This window comes from Mycteria americana, chromosome 9 (genome assembly GCF_035582795.1).
Source record: "Mycteria americana isolate JAX WOST 10 ecotype Jacksonville Zoo and Gardens chromosome 9, USCA_MyAme_1.0, whole genome shotgun sequence".
Taxonomy (NCBI): domain Eukaryota; kingdom Metazoa; phylum Chordata; class Aves; order Ciconiiformes; family Ciconiidae; genus Mycteria; species Mycteria americana.
In genome coordinates this window covers 3,878,743-3,894,987 of record NC_134373.1, presented here as the reverse complement: position 1 = coordinate 3,894,987, position 16,245 = coordinate 3,878,743, and the positions used below count along the sequence as shown (strand labels likewise).

The following is a 16,245-nucleotide window of genomic DNA, read 5'->3' as shown; positions in this document are numbered from 1 at the left end:
ATTTAAAAAATAATTAGACGAATTGACAAAAATAGATTTGTCAGTGGCTACTAAATACGATCACTTGGATTCAACCCCTTCAGCTTCTGGCTGAAGAAACCTTAAACCTTTGAAGATTCTTCTAGTGGAGGGAACACTCCGTGCTTTGCGTTCCTACACGCTCTCTCAATCAGCCCCGAGCAGCAGCAGAGGGTCTCACCCAGAGTGGCAATTCTGACTGTTCATCAGCTGTGCTTCATATTTATCTAAGAAGTCACAAAATATAAAATGAAAATATTTACTGCTATGGTGATTTCCTCCCAGCTTTCTAAGCAAAATGTTTAACTATATTGTGTACACACAACCTTCTCGCTTCCTTTCTAGTCTTTGCCATACTACACGTTTGCCATAATACACAGCATTACTTGAAACTTTATTCCTTTGCTTTGTAAAAGAGCCAAAAAGACAAACATGCCTGTTTCATGACATGACGACGATACTGTTTCTCTCCAACCACATGCAACTGCCTATTTCCAGCATTGTTCACATCTATTTATCAACAACAACTTAAGCTGCCTATTTTTTGTAGGAAAGCTTTATGATAATGCTAGGACTTTTGATCTCTCTCCAAAAACTAAACCCTATCAACATGTCTTGGATATTAGGAAAAATTTCTTTACTGAAAGGGTGGTCAAGCACTGGACCAGGCTGCCCAGAGAGGTGGTGGAGTCACCATCCCTGGAGGAGTTAAAAAAATGTGTAGACGTGGCACTTCAGGACATGGTTTAGTAGGCAGGGAGGTGCTGGGGTGACGGTTGGACTAGATGATCCTAGAGGTCTTTTCCAACCTTAATGATTCTGTGATTAATTTTGAAGCAGGGTATTTTTTACACACATGGAGAATGGTCCAAATAGCCAGCTGGCCTATCCCTTATCTATGAAAAGAGAATATTTAATTGCCATGGCACTTGTATTGCTGTGACATTGTGACATTCATGCACTCTGAAACTCACATCTGACCTTGAAGCTGGAGAACAGGACCTCCGTGTTCCTAGTTACCTGGGAATGAGGTCTTTAGTGGGAGCAGGACCAGGAGGCAAATGTCAGCTGAGACTTTCTTTTACCTTTTTCACACCTGCAAGATCAATGTCCACACCAGTCCCATGCTTGTTGCAAAAAAAAAAAAAAACCAAACCCAAAAAAACCCCAAAAAACCAAAAAGGGGTGAGGACAGTAAGCGTTACAGTTCCTGGCAGCACAGCCCAGATCTTATTCAGTTTGTCCAAAGACCATAGCACAGTAGTAATTAGCCCTACTGATTTTAATGGGATTACTCAGACTTCAGGTTAAACGTATACTTAAGAGCTGTGCTGGATCAGAGCTAATGGTTCGGTATTGCACTCCCTATTGCACTGTCCCTAGGCTGTTGCCTTTCATATCACAAAGTCAATTTTTAAAACCACTCCGGAGCTAGCAGGCGATTTCTTTCACCCTATTTTTGGCCAGCCAGCAGAATGGCCATTTACCTCTGCAGTTTCACCTGTTGAGCAGACAGCACTGAAAGAAGAGATTCCCTGAGCTCACCGCGAAGTTGCAAGACACCAAACAGTCTCAGTATCTATCGTATCAGAGTAATTTTTGTTCCTTTGCGAGCCTCCATCACTGCTGTATGTTAGGACAGGTTCGTGCTGCAAGGTGGCACACAGCGAGCTCAAATACACACGGCGCAACATACTGCTGCCTGCACATACCAGCATGGGTCCGGACGGCACGCAGCGCGGGGAAACCTGCCGGCTGGGCCCTGCACCCCACGCGTTCCTTACGACGATCTGGTGCTAGTCCAAGTCTCACTGGAGCACACACATTCCCCCGCTGCCTTCTTATTATGCTTTAAGCACTGTCATCCTTGGCCCTCTTTCCCTCAACTCTAATTTGATTTTTTTTTTTTTTTAAATTTCCCCCATACAAATCATTAGGTAACAAAAAGATGTCGTGAGCAGCTATGACACATCCACCAGTTCACCCGTGTACCACACAGCCTACTGTGATTTGCAAGCCGTACACCCATTACTCGGCTCACTATTTTTTGAAATGAAAGCTCAGCAGGACCCCAGATAACTCCATTCAACCCCCCAGATGCCCGGTGGGGCTGGGTGAGATTGGAGAGCTTGCATTTTTCACCTTTACAACAATAGCATCCTTGTTTTCTCGAGTGTCCCAATAACACAATGTCCTCAGTTGTCTGCCTACGACAGCGAGATTGAAGCAGCAGACAACTCGCTACAAGACTCCTCCCTGTGTTGGTGGCCTCAATGAAGGAAGCATTTAATTGCCCAATTCTTCCCTCGAGCATTTCAGGCTCCGCAAATAAGACGACCAGCCCAGAGCAGACAGCATGTACTTCCGTGCTTATTAAGACTAGGCAAGCTAGTTTTGCTCGCCCACAGACCTTTACCTTCCACCCCCTTATTTAATAAATTAAAAATCAGCACTTGAATTTGAATGCATTGGGTTCACGTACTGATCAGGGAGATAGATCATAAAGACCAGAGAGCATAAAAATTGCAAAGGAGCAGGAGAAAAGTCAGGTGTTAAGGGAGGAGAAAGAACCCCCAAACCAAACACAAAGAACAAAGGAGGGGAGATGGAAATCTTCTAAGAGGTATTGCAAATTCAGGTCAAGATGGGGAAATGACAGAGCTGATGTCTGGACCGTGGGCAGAGCTGATGGGGAGGGATCGCACTGGAAGTTGACTGCGTTGTGGAGGGATGCTCCACTACCTGAAGCACAAACATACCAAGAGAGAGGAGGAACTGTACACGAGCCCTTTTCCTATAGGGCTTTTTAAAGCAATATTTAATGCAGACAAGGCTAACTTTGTCTTGTTGTAATACAGCCAACTTGCTCTTGTCTGTATGAGCAGGAGGGCACTGCACAAAGAGGACCTAAGAAGAGAGTCGGAACATTTCCCAGCAAGAAGCTGGAACCTAACAGCTTAAATCCATATCTAGACTCTTGAAAAAAAACCTGCACAAAAGTTGTGTGTACTAAACCAATGTCTTTCAATGCCGAGTGCCTCCAGGTAGCCTCCAGAGTCCAGGTTTAGATTCTTTAACCAAAAGCGACCACCTTTCCAGAAACACAGACATCAACAACTGCTGACTTCAGTCCAAGCCAAACTGCTCAGCACCTTTGGAAAAATACTTCTGCCCTTCTAGGTGCCAGCATCTGGGTTCAGATGCTTCGGGAAGTCAGTTAGAATTAAGTGACTGCCCCAAGGCCCTGTTGTAATTCAGTGGGGAGGAAAAAAAATACTGGTAACTCAGGAGTTCCCGTCTCCAACTCTAAACATCCTTCAGTCACACCTCACAAGGCGGAAGAGTCCGTAGAAAGAAATGGAGGTGTGGAGATTTATGAAAAGGGAGGCATTATAAACATCACCGCGCTCTGTTTAGGCTATGGGTCTCCGAGCTAAGTGAAAGCTTGGGCAAGTCGCAGGGAACTGTATGGCTAGGCACTGCTTATGTATGTAAGGAGATCAATGTATATGTCTACTCCAGCAAATGGGGGGGATAATTAATATAATTCATAGCCCCCTTCAGCACTGTTTCAATGAAACAGAGCGTTATATGGCAGTCTGCTCCCTGGCACAACAAAATGAAACAAAACAAAGTTCATACCAAAGCAAGGGGGGACCTGATGAGGCTATTTTGCTAATCACACTGCAGTTGAGCACAGACAAAAATCTGGTGTTGGGCTGTCTAGAAAAGGGGAGAAAACTGACAGAAAAGAAGGGAAGGAAAATGAATGGATGTGAAGGAAAACGAGGAGTGGGGCTGCTCCACCCCAGGCAAATAGTGAAGGAGAGCTGGAAGTCTGATGTGTGCTTGTCTGTATACAAAGTAGGTTGAACTCTTGGGGTGGATTATGCCTTGCATAAATATCCATGACTTATCCAAATGAATGGAGTGGCCTGTGTAGCTAAGCCACCATCTCAACTCCCTGTAATTAGCATGGGAACCTATTAATTCTTCCACACTACTGGGAAAAGAGATGAGTTCAGGTCCCTCCAACTAGGAAGCAAATTCCTTTAAAGTGCCAGCATCTTTTCAGAGCTTTCTCATCTCCAGGATGGTATCTCAGAGGAAGGATAGTGCTGTGGCCCATCTTGTGCCATGCCATCCGCCCTCACATGCGTCCTGGCACCCACAGCCATCACTCACATTGAGAATTAACCCAGCTCAAGGGCTTTCTCTGTTAACTGTGGGACAAAGTTAGTTTAAGGGTTTCTGCATTAGAGCAACATGCTGGGATTGAGGCAGGGAACTGTCAGAGCTAAAAGTGGTTTGAGCTCCTTAGTTACGCAGACCCACAGGACGTAAGGGCAGGTGATAAGGGTGATCACCCATGGGTGATAAGGACGGAGGGCGATGGACACTGCCTGCCACGCGCTTGGCAGAACAGACACCTCGCACCCATTGCAACCAGCTGCCTTATCCCCTTTCCCAGTGATATGGGAAAGGGGATACTATCTGCATTTATCCTTTTCTAAGCTATCTAGAGGATCCGGCCTCTTTCCCCGACACTGCCCTGACCAGGTAACTCGTGTCTCAGTTGCCTCTAACGCAGTAATAGTGCTCAGCACAGAAGTCACAGGAACGCTCCATCTGCAGGTACAAGCCACAGCCTCTCTCCTAAGGCATCTCAGATCTGTGCTCTCTGATTCATACTGATTTTTCCAACCAATTCTGGACCTGTTCAAATCCTAGCTACTGACCACAGTAAGACTGAATGGAATATAGGTCAGAGACGCTCCCATTCTGCGCCCTCTCCCAGGAGCACTGGAGCCAAGAATGAGAGCAGAGTACGAGTATCTGCTCCTATGCAGTGTTGTGCCACATGGCTCTGGCTCTAAACTAGACCTAAACAGCTATGCTGGTACTGGCAAACAGTCTAGTGCTCAACTATTACAATATTCCCCCAGAATACTGGCTGCAAAGAGCAGCCTTGCGGAGCACTCGGCTACTGAGTCCATCGTGAATATCTCTAACTGAATGCAATACACCCTGCAGGCATCTCCACCGGCGTGATGACATCTGGGTGGAAATTCTGAGCAGACGTGAAGGGCAAAACGTGCTTCGCTGAGAAGAGTTCAGGCAACAAATTCCCTGGAAGAAAGAATTTGGTGGATTTTAAGACCAGACCCAAGAGCACAGCTTCTTTCCATGAAGAAGGATAAATATCTGTGAATGAGGCATGGCTTTTGCAGCCCACTGGCTGTCCCTTGGAAAGCCAGGGGGAGCAGAGCCCTGGGTCTAGCAGGAGAGCAAGGTTTCTACCACATCTTCTCTGGAGCACTAAAGAGCAGGGTTTCTGAATGAGCGAACTAACCACACCCAAGAGAGCTTCTACGGAGGATAATGATGAGGTCAAACTGACAGGAGGGGAGAGAAGGAGAAGAGAAAAGGAAGAAAGCGGGTGGGGAGGGCGTGACAGGGTGTGACAGTGCTAGTTAAAGCAAGGAGTATAATTGGGCTTCTCTGTAGACTGAGTGGGTTGAGCCCTGAGGGACAGATTGTATCTATCTCACACAATCCCCATACCTTGCAAAAACCTGCAGTAATGGAAAGGGACTTTTGTCCCTACTCATTCTAGAAAACAGGTGATGCAGGCACAAAAATCTGGAAGATACCACCAAACCCAGTTCACTGGCTTTCACGCTGCAAGCTTCTAATCCAGAGCTTCCTATTCCCCATGTATGCCACAAAACACATCCCAAAACCTTCTAGCAAATACAAGGGCTGTAATAAAAAGGTCAAAAGCCACAACTGCGATGAGCATAGTAAGTTGGATGGGGATTTTGTTTGGTTAGACTCTCAGATCATCACAGGAACTGGGTACGCATAGAAAGAGAAATCTGTCATTTCTCCTGACAATAATCTCTGCTGACCTGGAAATACATCAAACAGATGCCTGGAAGAAAGAAGAGAGTTGGTTTTTTTTTTTCTTCTTAGATACTAGATGCTTTAGTTGTGAAGAAAATTATATATCAGATGAATTTCAGCTCCTTGTTTTCCTCAGTTCTTAGTTTTCCTGTGAGCATCCTCTTGACTGGTGACATTTATTTGGCATGTCATTTCCCTTCGGAGTTCAGTCTGGCACAAGCTCCCATTGCATTAGGTGCTACACAACATAATTCAAAGCAAGCAACTTGCTCTTGCAGGAAGCTCTTGCCACTTGTTCATTCTCGGCTGATATTTGCTAGGTAATTTCTCTACATAATCCTCAATCTATTGAATGTGTATTAGACGTCCTTCAGAAGAACTTACTGTCTCGAATTTGAGCTGTTTTAATTGAGCAAATAATAGATTTCATGGTATTTCTGTGGCCCTGAATACATGAGATAAGCTTACAGACTGAGATCTGTGAGGTTATCTCTAAGGCTTCAAAACTCAGCATCTGAGTGGCTTATTCTATCTCTGTGCTATTGATTCTGTGCTTCCTGACTTTTGTCTACCTGCAATAATCTCTTGACAGCAGAGCTGGAAACAGTTTCTTGTCACTACTTAACGATTGTGTCTTTTAAGGCAGGCACTAGAACTCAGCATAAAGTGGATTTTATTCCTGTTCAAAATGAACAAAAAAAACCCCCTCCTGTAATAGTTTTCCTAGATGTGTCCACCCGCCTTTTTTTTTCCATCAGAAAAGAAAGTTCCCAAATGATTTCTCTTTTGCTTTTCAAGCAAAAAGTTGATACATTTTTCCAGCTGTCAAAAAAAGAGGGTAATTGTCAAGTGGCTATTCTTATTTAACTAGAAAAGCAGCAGAAACTGGCTGTTCGATGCTCTGGTTAACATTCTTCTCCATCTCCTCAGAATTCTTAGATGGTCTCTGAACATCTGGATCACAAGAATACACCACAACCATTATTTTCCAGCATAAAACCTCTCTTGCAAGAGAGAGTTCCTATCATCCACTTCTAAGAGACACAGACACCTACTCACATACTTACTGAGACTTCTCCCAAAATAGATTTCATCTATGGAAGAAAAGGGAACTAATCCAAAGATACTGCCCAATCTTCCCCTTTCCTGCAAAGCACAACTGATGGACCTACTTGCTGTTCCTAAGAACATTCCTTCCAATCCATTAATTCAGAGATGCAACCATCCAGAGCAAACATGCTCCAAATAAATACACATTCAAACTAATAGCCGTGTAGAGTAAAAGAATAAATATTTTATCATCCAGCTGGCTCTCCTGACATTCATCTTATCTGATTTATCAAGGACAGGAAGTACAACCGATGGAGCAGCATGGGAGGACTGCCATTTCCACACTTGGCAAAATCTGGGGGTTTCACAAAGTACATGTTCTGTCTTGCCTGCTCCAACTGGTTCAAGGGAATTTGGGAGAACCTAAAATATATAACATGCCTAAAGAGGCCTTTTGCTGACAGCAGATGGGCTTGGGGCCGAAAGACCACCCTAACACAAATGTCCTTCTCCATTAAAGGCTTCCCGTCATACTTTCAGACAGTCACTTACTCTGGCTTTCCATCCCTGTCTACAAAATGAGGTACGCAAACCTTTAGTCAGATTAGGCTGCAAGCTCTCCAGGACAAGGGCTATCCCAATTGTATATCCAGTATTTGGCACAACGTGGACCTTTCTCACACATCATACAGAAGCAAAGACTTCTTATTCAGAGAATCACACACGTTGAACGTTTCCAGTGCACACACGTCATCAAGTATAGATCCCTCACAACCACATTTTACACATCTGACAGCTACAAACTCTGGAAGCCAACTGCTTGTCCTCACTGCTGCCAGAGTCAGTCTCCTCTCGCCCTGTATCAGCCTCCTCGCCCCAAATATAAAAATCCAACATCGCCTGTGCCAGGGCTTTGCTCTTGTCAAGTCGATGATATCTTCATGCAGGTTATCCATGGAGGTGTCTCCTATGAATCAGATGTTGCAAATCTTTTAGTAAGGCTAATTTTTGAGGGCCTGTTCCTACCCTGTGCTAGGAAACTATGGCTTTCACCAATAGCTCTCTGCACAGGTTTCTGCTGCAGCACATGGATGTGATTCAGCAGACTAGATGTGCAACATGAAGCAAGAATCTTGCACACACTTTCAGGGCCTCTGCAATGATAAGGGCAAGGAACACCTCTCTAATGAGCAGATAACAGAGTGCGGCTCCATGATTGATTTCTCCCAACACAAAGGTAGGCCATCACTGAGAAGAGGGGCCCAGCCCTTTCACCCACTCCTCTTCCTCCCTTGGGACTGCACTTGTGAGGCCACAGAGCAGAATCAGGGATTTGATCCAACTAAAAATTAACGCTTTGGAAAGGAAAAAGGCTTCCGACTGGATAAACTCCTTGCTCTGTTTTACCATATAACTTCCATGAACAAATGTGGCCAGGGTTGGGGGCATGCTTCTTCTGATGGTGATAAGGACTCACTAAATCAGTGTAAGTTTTCTAGAGCAGATTCAAGCACACCCATGCTCCGAGATGTAGACACGTTCTCCTGACCCAGGAAGCAAGGCTTGTAAGTGAAAATGACCTTGTGTAAACTCTTCACTCATTTAACCACCACCAACTATTCACCCACCCAAACTGCTGCTCTTTGACATGCTAGAAAGGGCTCACATACACCATCCATTGGGTCACAGGAGCCAAACAAGTTACCACTCTTCAGCTGAGCCTTAGTAGCAAGCTGCCTAAGTAGGTGCTTTTTGCCTGTAGCACACACAAGGCAAAACCTTTCATGTTGACCAGCCTCATGTTTGTTACCTCACCTTCATAATCCCACTTGAAGTCTATGCCCTTAACTATTTTACTGAGTAAGATCTCCCCCAGCTGTCCTCTTGTCCCTCAATTTATCATGTAAATCTATATTGCTGTCTACAACAGCAGTATCTGAGTGCATCTTGATGAGACAGTTCTTGAAAGTTGTTTTCTAATTACAAAACTAATTTGAAAAAAACATAAACAGAGACACCCTCAGAGGAACACAGACATTTTATTTACAGCATGCTGCATCCCAGGAAATCTCCACTGGAAACTACAAAGAACCAAATTTGTAAAAGTAACAAAACACATCAAATTAATGCATCAGTCACTGAAATGAGAACTAAATCCCAAAGACATAAAAACAAACCAGTTACTTACAGTTTGGCTGCGGTTCTGGAGGGAATCTGAGACGGGTAATGGCCAAGATTATGAAAACAACCACAGGCCAGGAAATTAAAATGAACGACCATACCTATAAAACAGCAATGAAAATATATCGGTTACGTTTGTCGTATTGATGTGTCTCGGAGCTCGTCTGGAATGTACAAGTAGTACCCTAAATGAGTTATAGGATGCATTGTAAATCACACCCGTCTTGGTATGCATACTATTAAAACCCAAGTATTATCTATGCAGGAAGAAAAACTACATAAGATTTCAAGAGCAAATAACAAGCCTGAAAAAAAGACAAGCCTTCCTGTGTTTCAGTTTGGCTGATAATTACGGGGGACAGTGTTTACACAGCTTTGAGACACTGCTATGTAATAGTAAAACCACGCTGGGAAGTACAAGACTTTTGGATGCACTGATGGCAAGATAAAAGAGCTGAAGTGCAAAAGGTTGGTTTCATTTTCAGTGAATGGCCCTGCTCAAACGATGGGTAAAGATCACTTTGATTTGATTATACCTCAAAATTAAAGTGTTTGACAAGTGAATTGACAAGTCTACAGCATGGTTTTTTCCCCAAAAGTTTCACTGTTCTTCACAAACAGTAGTTCAGCCTCACAGTAGAGCTGAAAGAAAGGATTTTCATAGTAGTCATTTACAAGATGTGGAGCTCAAGCGTAGTGTAGGAAGGGGTTTATGGAGTTGTGTAACCAGGCAGCTGGAGAAGTCACATATGAACACCAATCACCAGGATCTCTCATATGAGCTTCCGACCCCAGCAACCCAACTCCCTAGCACCTCTCCATTTCCAGACTGTAGCAGTCCATATAGATGAGCTAGGATGGAAGAGAGATGATGCAAAATTGGCCTAGTACAGTGGAAAAAACATGAATACTTACAGAACTCCTGCCTCTGACATGAGGGTTGACCATTTCAATGGACAAGAATGAAGAAAATACAGTCTGCTAATCACCTAGTGTAGTAAACCAATCTAGGTAGGAGGCCCAAAGTCAGTCTTAAAACTACAAACCTTGGAGTTTTGTAAGCCAGGAAAATGCAATTATTCAAATAATCAACTGCTTTTGCACTAGCCAGCTAGCTTGCTACCGTGCTTACTAGATTAGAGTTTTCCATCCATCAGTAGTTAAGCTCAAACTACTCTGTGCTGCAAAATTGCTGTGCTATCTTCATGCCAATTTTTGAAACTGCAAAGATGTCTTTCTTCAAAATCATCCCATTTTTCATCATTGTGTTGCTACTTTTTTCAGATCAGCACATATTACCCAAAACTGTTTTTCCAAAGTAATTCCAAGCCCATAACAGTGTTTTCATTTCCTGTAACACTTACTGGAACATAAAAACAAACAAACAGACAAACAAATCCTGGAGAGCAATTCAGCTTAAAGATGGTTGTTTTAAAGCAACTCCATCCCTATCACCCCTGATGAGATGACACAGCCATGAAAGTAGGAGCAAGATTCATGCCCCAAAATAGGCAACTGACAGACATCAAACCACGAGGCACCTCCCCACACATCCCTTCAGAGAGGGTACTCCTATAATTTCAGCATTCAGCAACATTTTAGCTTTTACAGACAGTACTCTTCCTGCCTTTTATATATACACTGCCATTTATAACAAGATTCATCACTGAAACGAACATCTTTTTATAATTTTTTGTATCACATGCTTTCCCTATAATCAGTCCCCAGACACACTGTTTAACTCTGATTAATTCACATGCAACGGTATTATTAACGTATCGTCCTTGTTTAGTACCACGTAGGCTAAAGTAAAATTATGGGGTAACAGCACAGAAACTGATATTAGTCAGAGGCTGCCTAAAGGAAGGGCAAGAGATCTGTCATATTCTTGGGGGAAGAAATGAATACTGATTGTCTCTACTCAGGGGAATCTTTGGAGCTCCCCGTTTGGAGCCAAAATGGTGCTTTTACTCCCCACTTTCCAGACAGCTCTTCCCTTAGTAACTCTGTCCTTTGATTTAATTTGATTTAGTAGTAGCTGGGTACATCAGTTGCAACATAACAGCATTCCCACTGTCCCAGGCATTTCTGGTTAACAAAAAGAGGACAACCACCCTGGCCAAACTGATTGCAGGTGGAACATGTTGACTTGAAAGGAGCCATAACCAACCTCAATGTGGCTCTTGGGACATTAAGCACTGTGCTGTGATGTAAGTTGCATAACCCTTTGGTTGTTGGATTATTTCCCTGCTAAAAGATTTAACTGCTCAGACCTTACTTAGTATCTCTGGACGCTGGCACATTTTCTCTCCCTCCTGCCTTTGTTTAAATAACCAAGCCGGCTAGAAGTGGCAGATGGAAAGCAATGGAAGTGCAAGAAGCACTGATTTCTCCAGTTCCTCTTGGAACGCAGGCCACACCTTGCCCCTGAGAAGGCTGCCTCCTAAACTCATGATCATTCCTTTCTCAGCAGGAGTAACCTGTATCGAGGCACTCCCTGGCCATGGATGCAGAGCTTCAGCTGATTTCAAGAAACTGAGAGTCAAGCAAGCTGTAGCTCCCCCCATGCCACATAGGCAGAGGCACTCTCTCCAGGGGCTCTGCAGAGAGCTCGCAGAGGAGATAAAGTGTAAAGCAAAAGGCAGAGGCAAATGTGTTTGCCAGCCCTGGAGAGGCTGATAAACAGAGCAGGAAAGCACTTGAGTCTGCAGGGGGAGGACGGGGGCTGCCTGGTGTCAGACCATTCCGTGACATACCGATCAGCCCCGGCAAGGGCAGCCAACACCACTGCAGCGGCAGGAACCACCTTCGCTCGTTATCAGAAACCGAGAAGCACAACAGAACGCTTCCCTTGCAAAACAAGCACGCTAATAAAAGAGCTTTCTAAAAGCCTGGTCTGTAAGTGTACTCAGATTACATAGGTTAAAACACACGAGCAGCAGGAGAGAGAAATCAGGATGTGTTTGGGAGCAGACATCTGGGTTTACCTCCTCACACCCTCTCCAGACTGAGGAAGCTCCCTAATTTGGAGCAAGAGAGGGGCATGAAGGAGGGTTGCAGGGAATGCTTGCCATATAATAATCAGTAGTGGCCAGATTTTTTATTTTAATTGACATTTCAATTCTACAGAATTGATACTTCAACTCCGCAGGAAACCAGAACTAAAGCAAGTGAGACTGTATGGTCAGAAGTACACGTAGGGCTTAGGTTAGCATTTACTCTGGGTACAGAAGAGCTGAGAGAGACCCAAGCCTTCTGCTTTTAACAAGGCTGTTACAATTTCTCTTGAGAAATCAGAGGTAATTTATTGGGATTCCTCTGCATCTCAGAAAAAGTCTCCTGTATCCTCAGCACCAGCAAAGGATACACTACTCTATGGTACACAGCATGTCCACAGCTCCTATGGAGGATCACAAGGAGTCACATGAACTCAGCACCTCTCTGAATCAGGCTCCAAAACTGAGAGGCAGGACAGGGCAGGCAAGAACAGACCTTGCAGAAGCGTGCAGTGATATGAGGCCTTTCGCTCCATCCTCGTATCACACCCTCCATAGCCCTTTCTCTTCTGTCAGCATTTTCTGCACCTGCCAAGACTTCCATTCAACCAAAAAGTTTAAAAACCATCACATTTGGATTACTAGCAAGAGGATAGGTTGCAATACAAGTCCATGAACTGCAGCATGCTTCTGCCGAAATTACAGTGCAGCTGTATTGAAACCAGCCTGGGACAAAACTACTGAGCAGACTTTGCCTGGACACGCAATGCCACCCAAAGGAACATTTGTCTCCCTGATGCTGCTGCAGTTCAGATTGCTCTCTGGACATTGCTGGCAATGCTTTAGCTTTTGGAAAGAAAGACCATTCGGGGTGTTTGATTTACAACACACTGTACTGTACTGCATTGGAAATCTGTCCTCCCTACATCTCTCAGAGCTACTTTTTTCTTTGTCCAGCCTTTACAAATGGCTCTATATAAGAGCACCCCCCATCGCCCCCAAATCCCAGGGACCCCTTGGAGCTGTACACAGACTGTAGGGTCTGTTTACATGGGAGCAGGTACAGAACTGCAGCCTTAATTCAGGTCCACCCATGAGTTTGTGCATGACTGTTTGCACAGACCACTGCCCGAGGAAACAACAGTGGCACCCGTGGTAGTCAGTCTAGACTCCTCAGCCCTCATGCACGAGCTCCAATGCAAGACTCACCTTCACTTCCATGCCATTCCCTTCCTTCCCTCTCCCTGTATCACCAGCCTTCAAAATATTTCTGTTTTAATACTGTGACCTTCCTTTCCTGCAGTGCCTCCCTTGCTCCTCAGCTCCTGTGATTTCCAGGTCCCTCTCCTCTACTACTTTGTTTTCACACTCACCGGCTGCCTCTTGACACTCAGCCAGTTCTTCCACAGCAGGATCCTCAAGTGCTGAGAGAGCGCAGCCATCCTTGGCTGACCCAACCAAAAGCGACCAGGCTGCGTATTCTTCCTCCCCAGGTTTAGGAGGCAAAAGCAGAGGCTCTAACCCAAACGGGCATCCAGTATCCAATATCCAAGCCCCTGCCGCTTCCCCACAGCATAGCTCTGAAGCAGCTACTTCATCCACTTGTGGCTGCTGTACTCCCAGTAACTGTAGCTCTTGTTCTCACAGCAATAGCTACTAGCAAATTCAGCAGGTTATTCTTCTCCAGGCAGGCAGGCAGACGCAGCAGCCTGCCTCCACTTGTGTTAATTACAATATCCAGCCTCTCCTGGCTGCTCGTTGTTCAAGCCCTAACCGATAAAATGGATGGCATTCCAAAAAGATGCTTCTGCTTAAACAAAAGGTGATGCATGCCTCCTCCTCCCCATGATGAAATTACCTGTCTGCCCACACACCGCTTCTGCTGGAGAGGTGTCATCAACAGCAAAGAGTTAGGCCGCTTGCCAGGCCAGTCCGACTTCCCCAAGTTCACACGGAAAGGCTGGGAAGAAGAAAGTATCCACAGCATGCATCTTCCTGGCATTGCTGATTTGGGATTAGATTTTTTTTTTTTTAAAATACTTTCGAATGTCTCAAACCTACCCATCCAGGGAAATTAAATGAAGGAGTTAAAAAAATATATATATAAATGAAAAATCCCAGGGACTGATCTAATTGCTCAGCTTCCTGCATCTTCCTTTTCCTCTGGGAGATCCGTCCTGGGGTTCTCACCGATTCAATATATCACATCAAATCCACTGGGAATGGGATTGCAGGATCAGACCCACAAAGATTTCAGAGCACTAGCATAGCTTGGACACTGTTATTATTCAACTGATCATCGAATTTTTCAAGCTAGTGGTAAAATATCTAAAAAACCAGCTAGAGATGAAAGGAAAGAGTAAATTGCAGGTATAGAGGGAACCAATGACAGCAGAGGGGACTGCTCATTGCACCAAGGACCATAACAAATCTGAGTTCTGAAACCAGATACGGACTTGTTTGATGAGCTCTGGTCATCCAGCAGAGCTCTGGTCCCCCTCGGGAGAGGAGCATGTACACTCAAGTACCCCATCAGGTAACACTCAGATCATCCTCAAAATACCTAGGCCATGGAAGACGTCACTGTTCTCAGCATATTTCATGAGAGATCAAAAAAGATTCTCCTACGTGGCATTCCTTCCAGCCACAAACTAACCTTGTGCCTCAAAAATGAAAGACATCTTGAACGAGTCCTTGCCAAACTTCACCCAGGGACAAAAGCGGAGGCGGCAGCCCTACCATTCAGAATGATCTTGGAGCAGAGGAGCTTTGATCTAAGGCTTGTGAAAAGCACTGAGTGAAAGTAAGAGAGAGGGGAAGAGAGAGATGTGGTACTCAGTGAAGAGAAGCAGCTTCTCTGGACTGGTTAGGAAATACTTCAAAGGTGGGAACAGCAACAGAGGTAGAGCAGTCCCTGCCCCACATACCTTCAGTCTAAATAGATTGGACATTCCAATGGTGGGAGTGGAGCTGGAGCTAAAGTGAGCCTAAAAGGCTTCCCTGGTATCGTTTTGATAGCGATGGGAAGAAACCCAAATGTCTAACCTCCCAGCTCTACATTCACATTTTTTTCTACCAAATGTCCTTAGGAGAGAGAGGGATCTCATTCGGGTCCGAGACAAGAACAAGCACTGCTCCTCAGGACACTGTTCTAGTTCAGCTAGATGTAAGAGGCACAGCCGAATTCATTGCATTTGGTCCAAACACCATTTGCAAACTTGATTCACTTCCTCTCTGGGGCTGAAAAAAGAAATCCAAATATAGATAATTCTGCTCTGAGGGGGTAAGAGAGAAGCAATTTATAATTTCATCATTCACTGCTTTGCCAAGGTCTTTTAAGGCAAGCGTCTGATTGCTTCTTTTTGGTATTCAAACAACTCTTTCAAAAGAACACTGTGATTTAGATAATAATTTTCCCAAGCAAATGCACATCCTTACTTCCTTTGTGAACTGAGTCAACAAACATTCCCCTTGGGAAGTACCCAAAGGGTAATTTGTTCGAGTTCACCACTGTAAAACCAGAATAACTCAATGTCAATTGGCTCTCGGAGCACCTGCACTCAACTCCCCAAACACCATACTGTTCCAGTTCGAGAACACAAGATGAGAGCTTTATTAAGCCATTATAACTTTTTGCTTTTTAATTCCCTTACTTAACAATTCCTGCAGATGGCACAGGAGGCTGTGCAACTACATGGCCACTCCTGGACAGTGACCAGAGCAGACAGATGTCCCAGTGACAATGCAAATGTGCATATAGGCAGAGGAGGAGAGGAGGGAAAGGCCAAATTCTTCCTTCTCCCAATAAATCCTCAGTTGGTTTATTCCCCTGGTTGAAGAACTAGGGCTCTTCTGGGCTGAGGGGCAAATTGTCGGTTCAGATCCCACAGAAGAAAAGCAGAATCTACTTCTGTGACCATGAAGCTGACTGAGGAAACCCTCAGGGGAGCTCTGAACTGTGACTTCATCCAATGCAGGTCTTTAGAGACATGACTCGTCACGTGTACTGCAGTGGTGGCTATGGCTCACAACGCCATCCAGGGGCTGTAGCCTCCAGGGCAAAAAGACTCTCCCCATGGACCAAGAACTCACA

At 44.7% G+C, this 16,245-nt stretch overlaps 1 protein-coding gene across 1 annotated transcript in view; it reads right to left on the bottom strand.

Annotated features, from left to right (window-relative positions):
- The window catches only part of ABCA12 (ATP binding cassette subfamily A member 12), a 117,113-nt gene that overhangs the window by 75,739 nt on the left and 25,129 nt on the right, over nucleotides 1-16,245 (bottom strand). Inside the window, exon 4 of the mRNA XM_075511223.1 lies at nucleotides 9,164-9,257. Coding sequence (XP_075367338.1) covers nucleotides 9,164-9,257 — 94 coding nt within the window. The remainder of the gene's footprint in view (nucleotides 1-9,163; nucleotides 9,258-16,245) is intronic.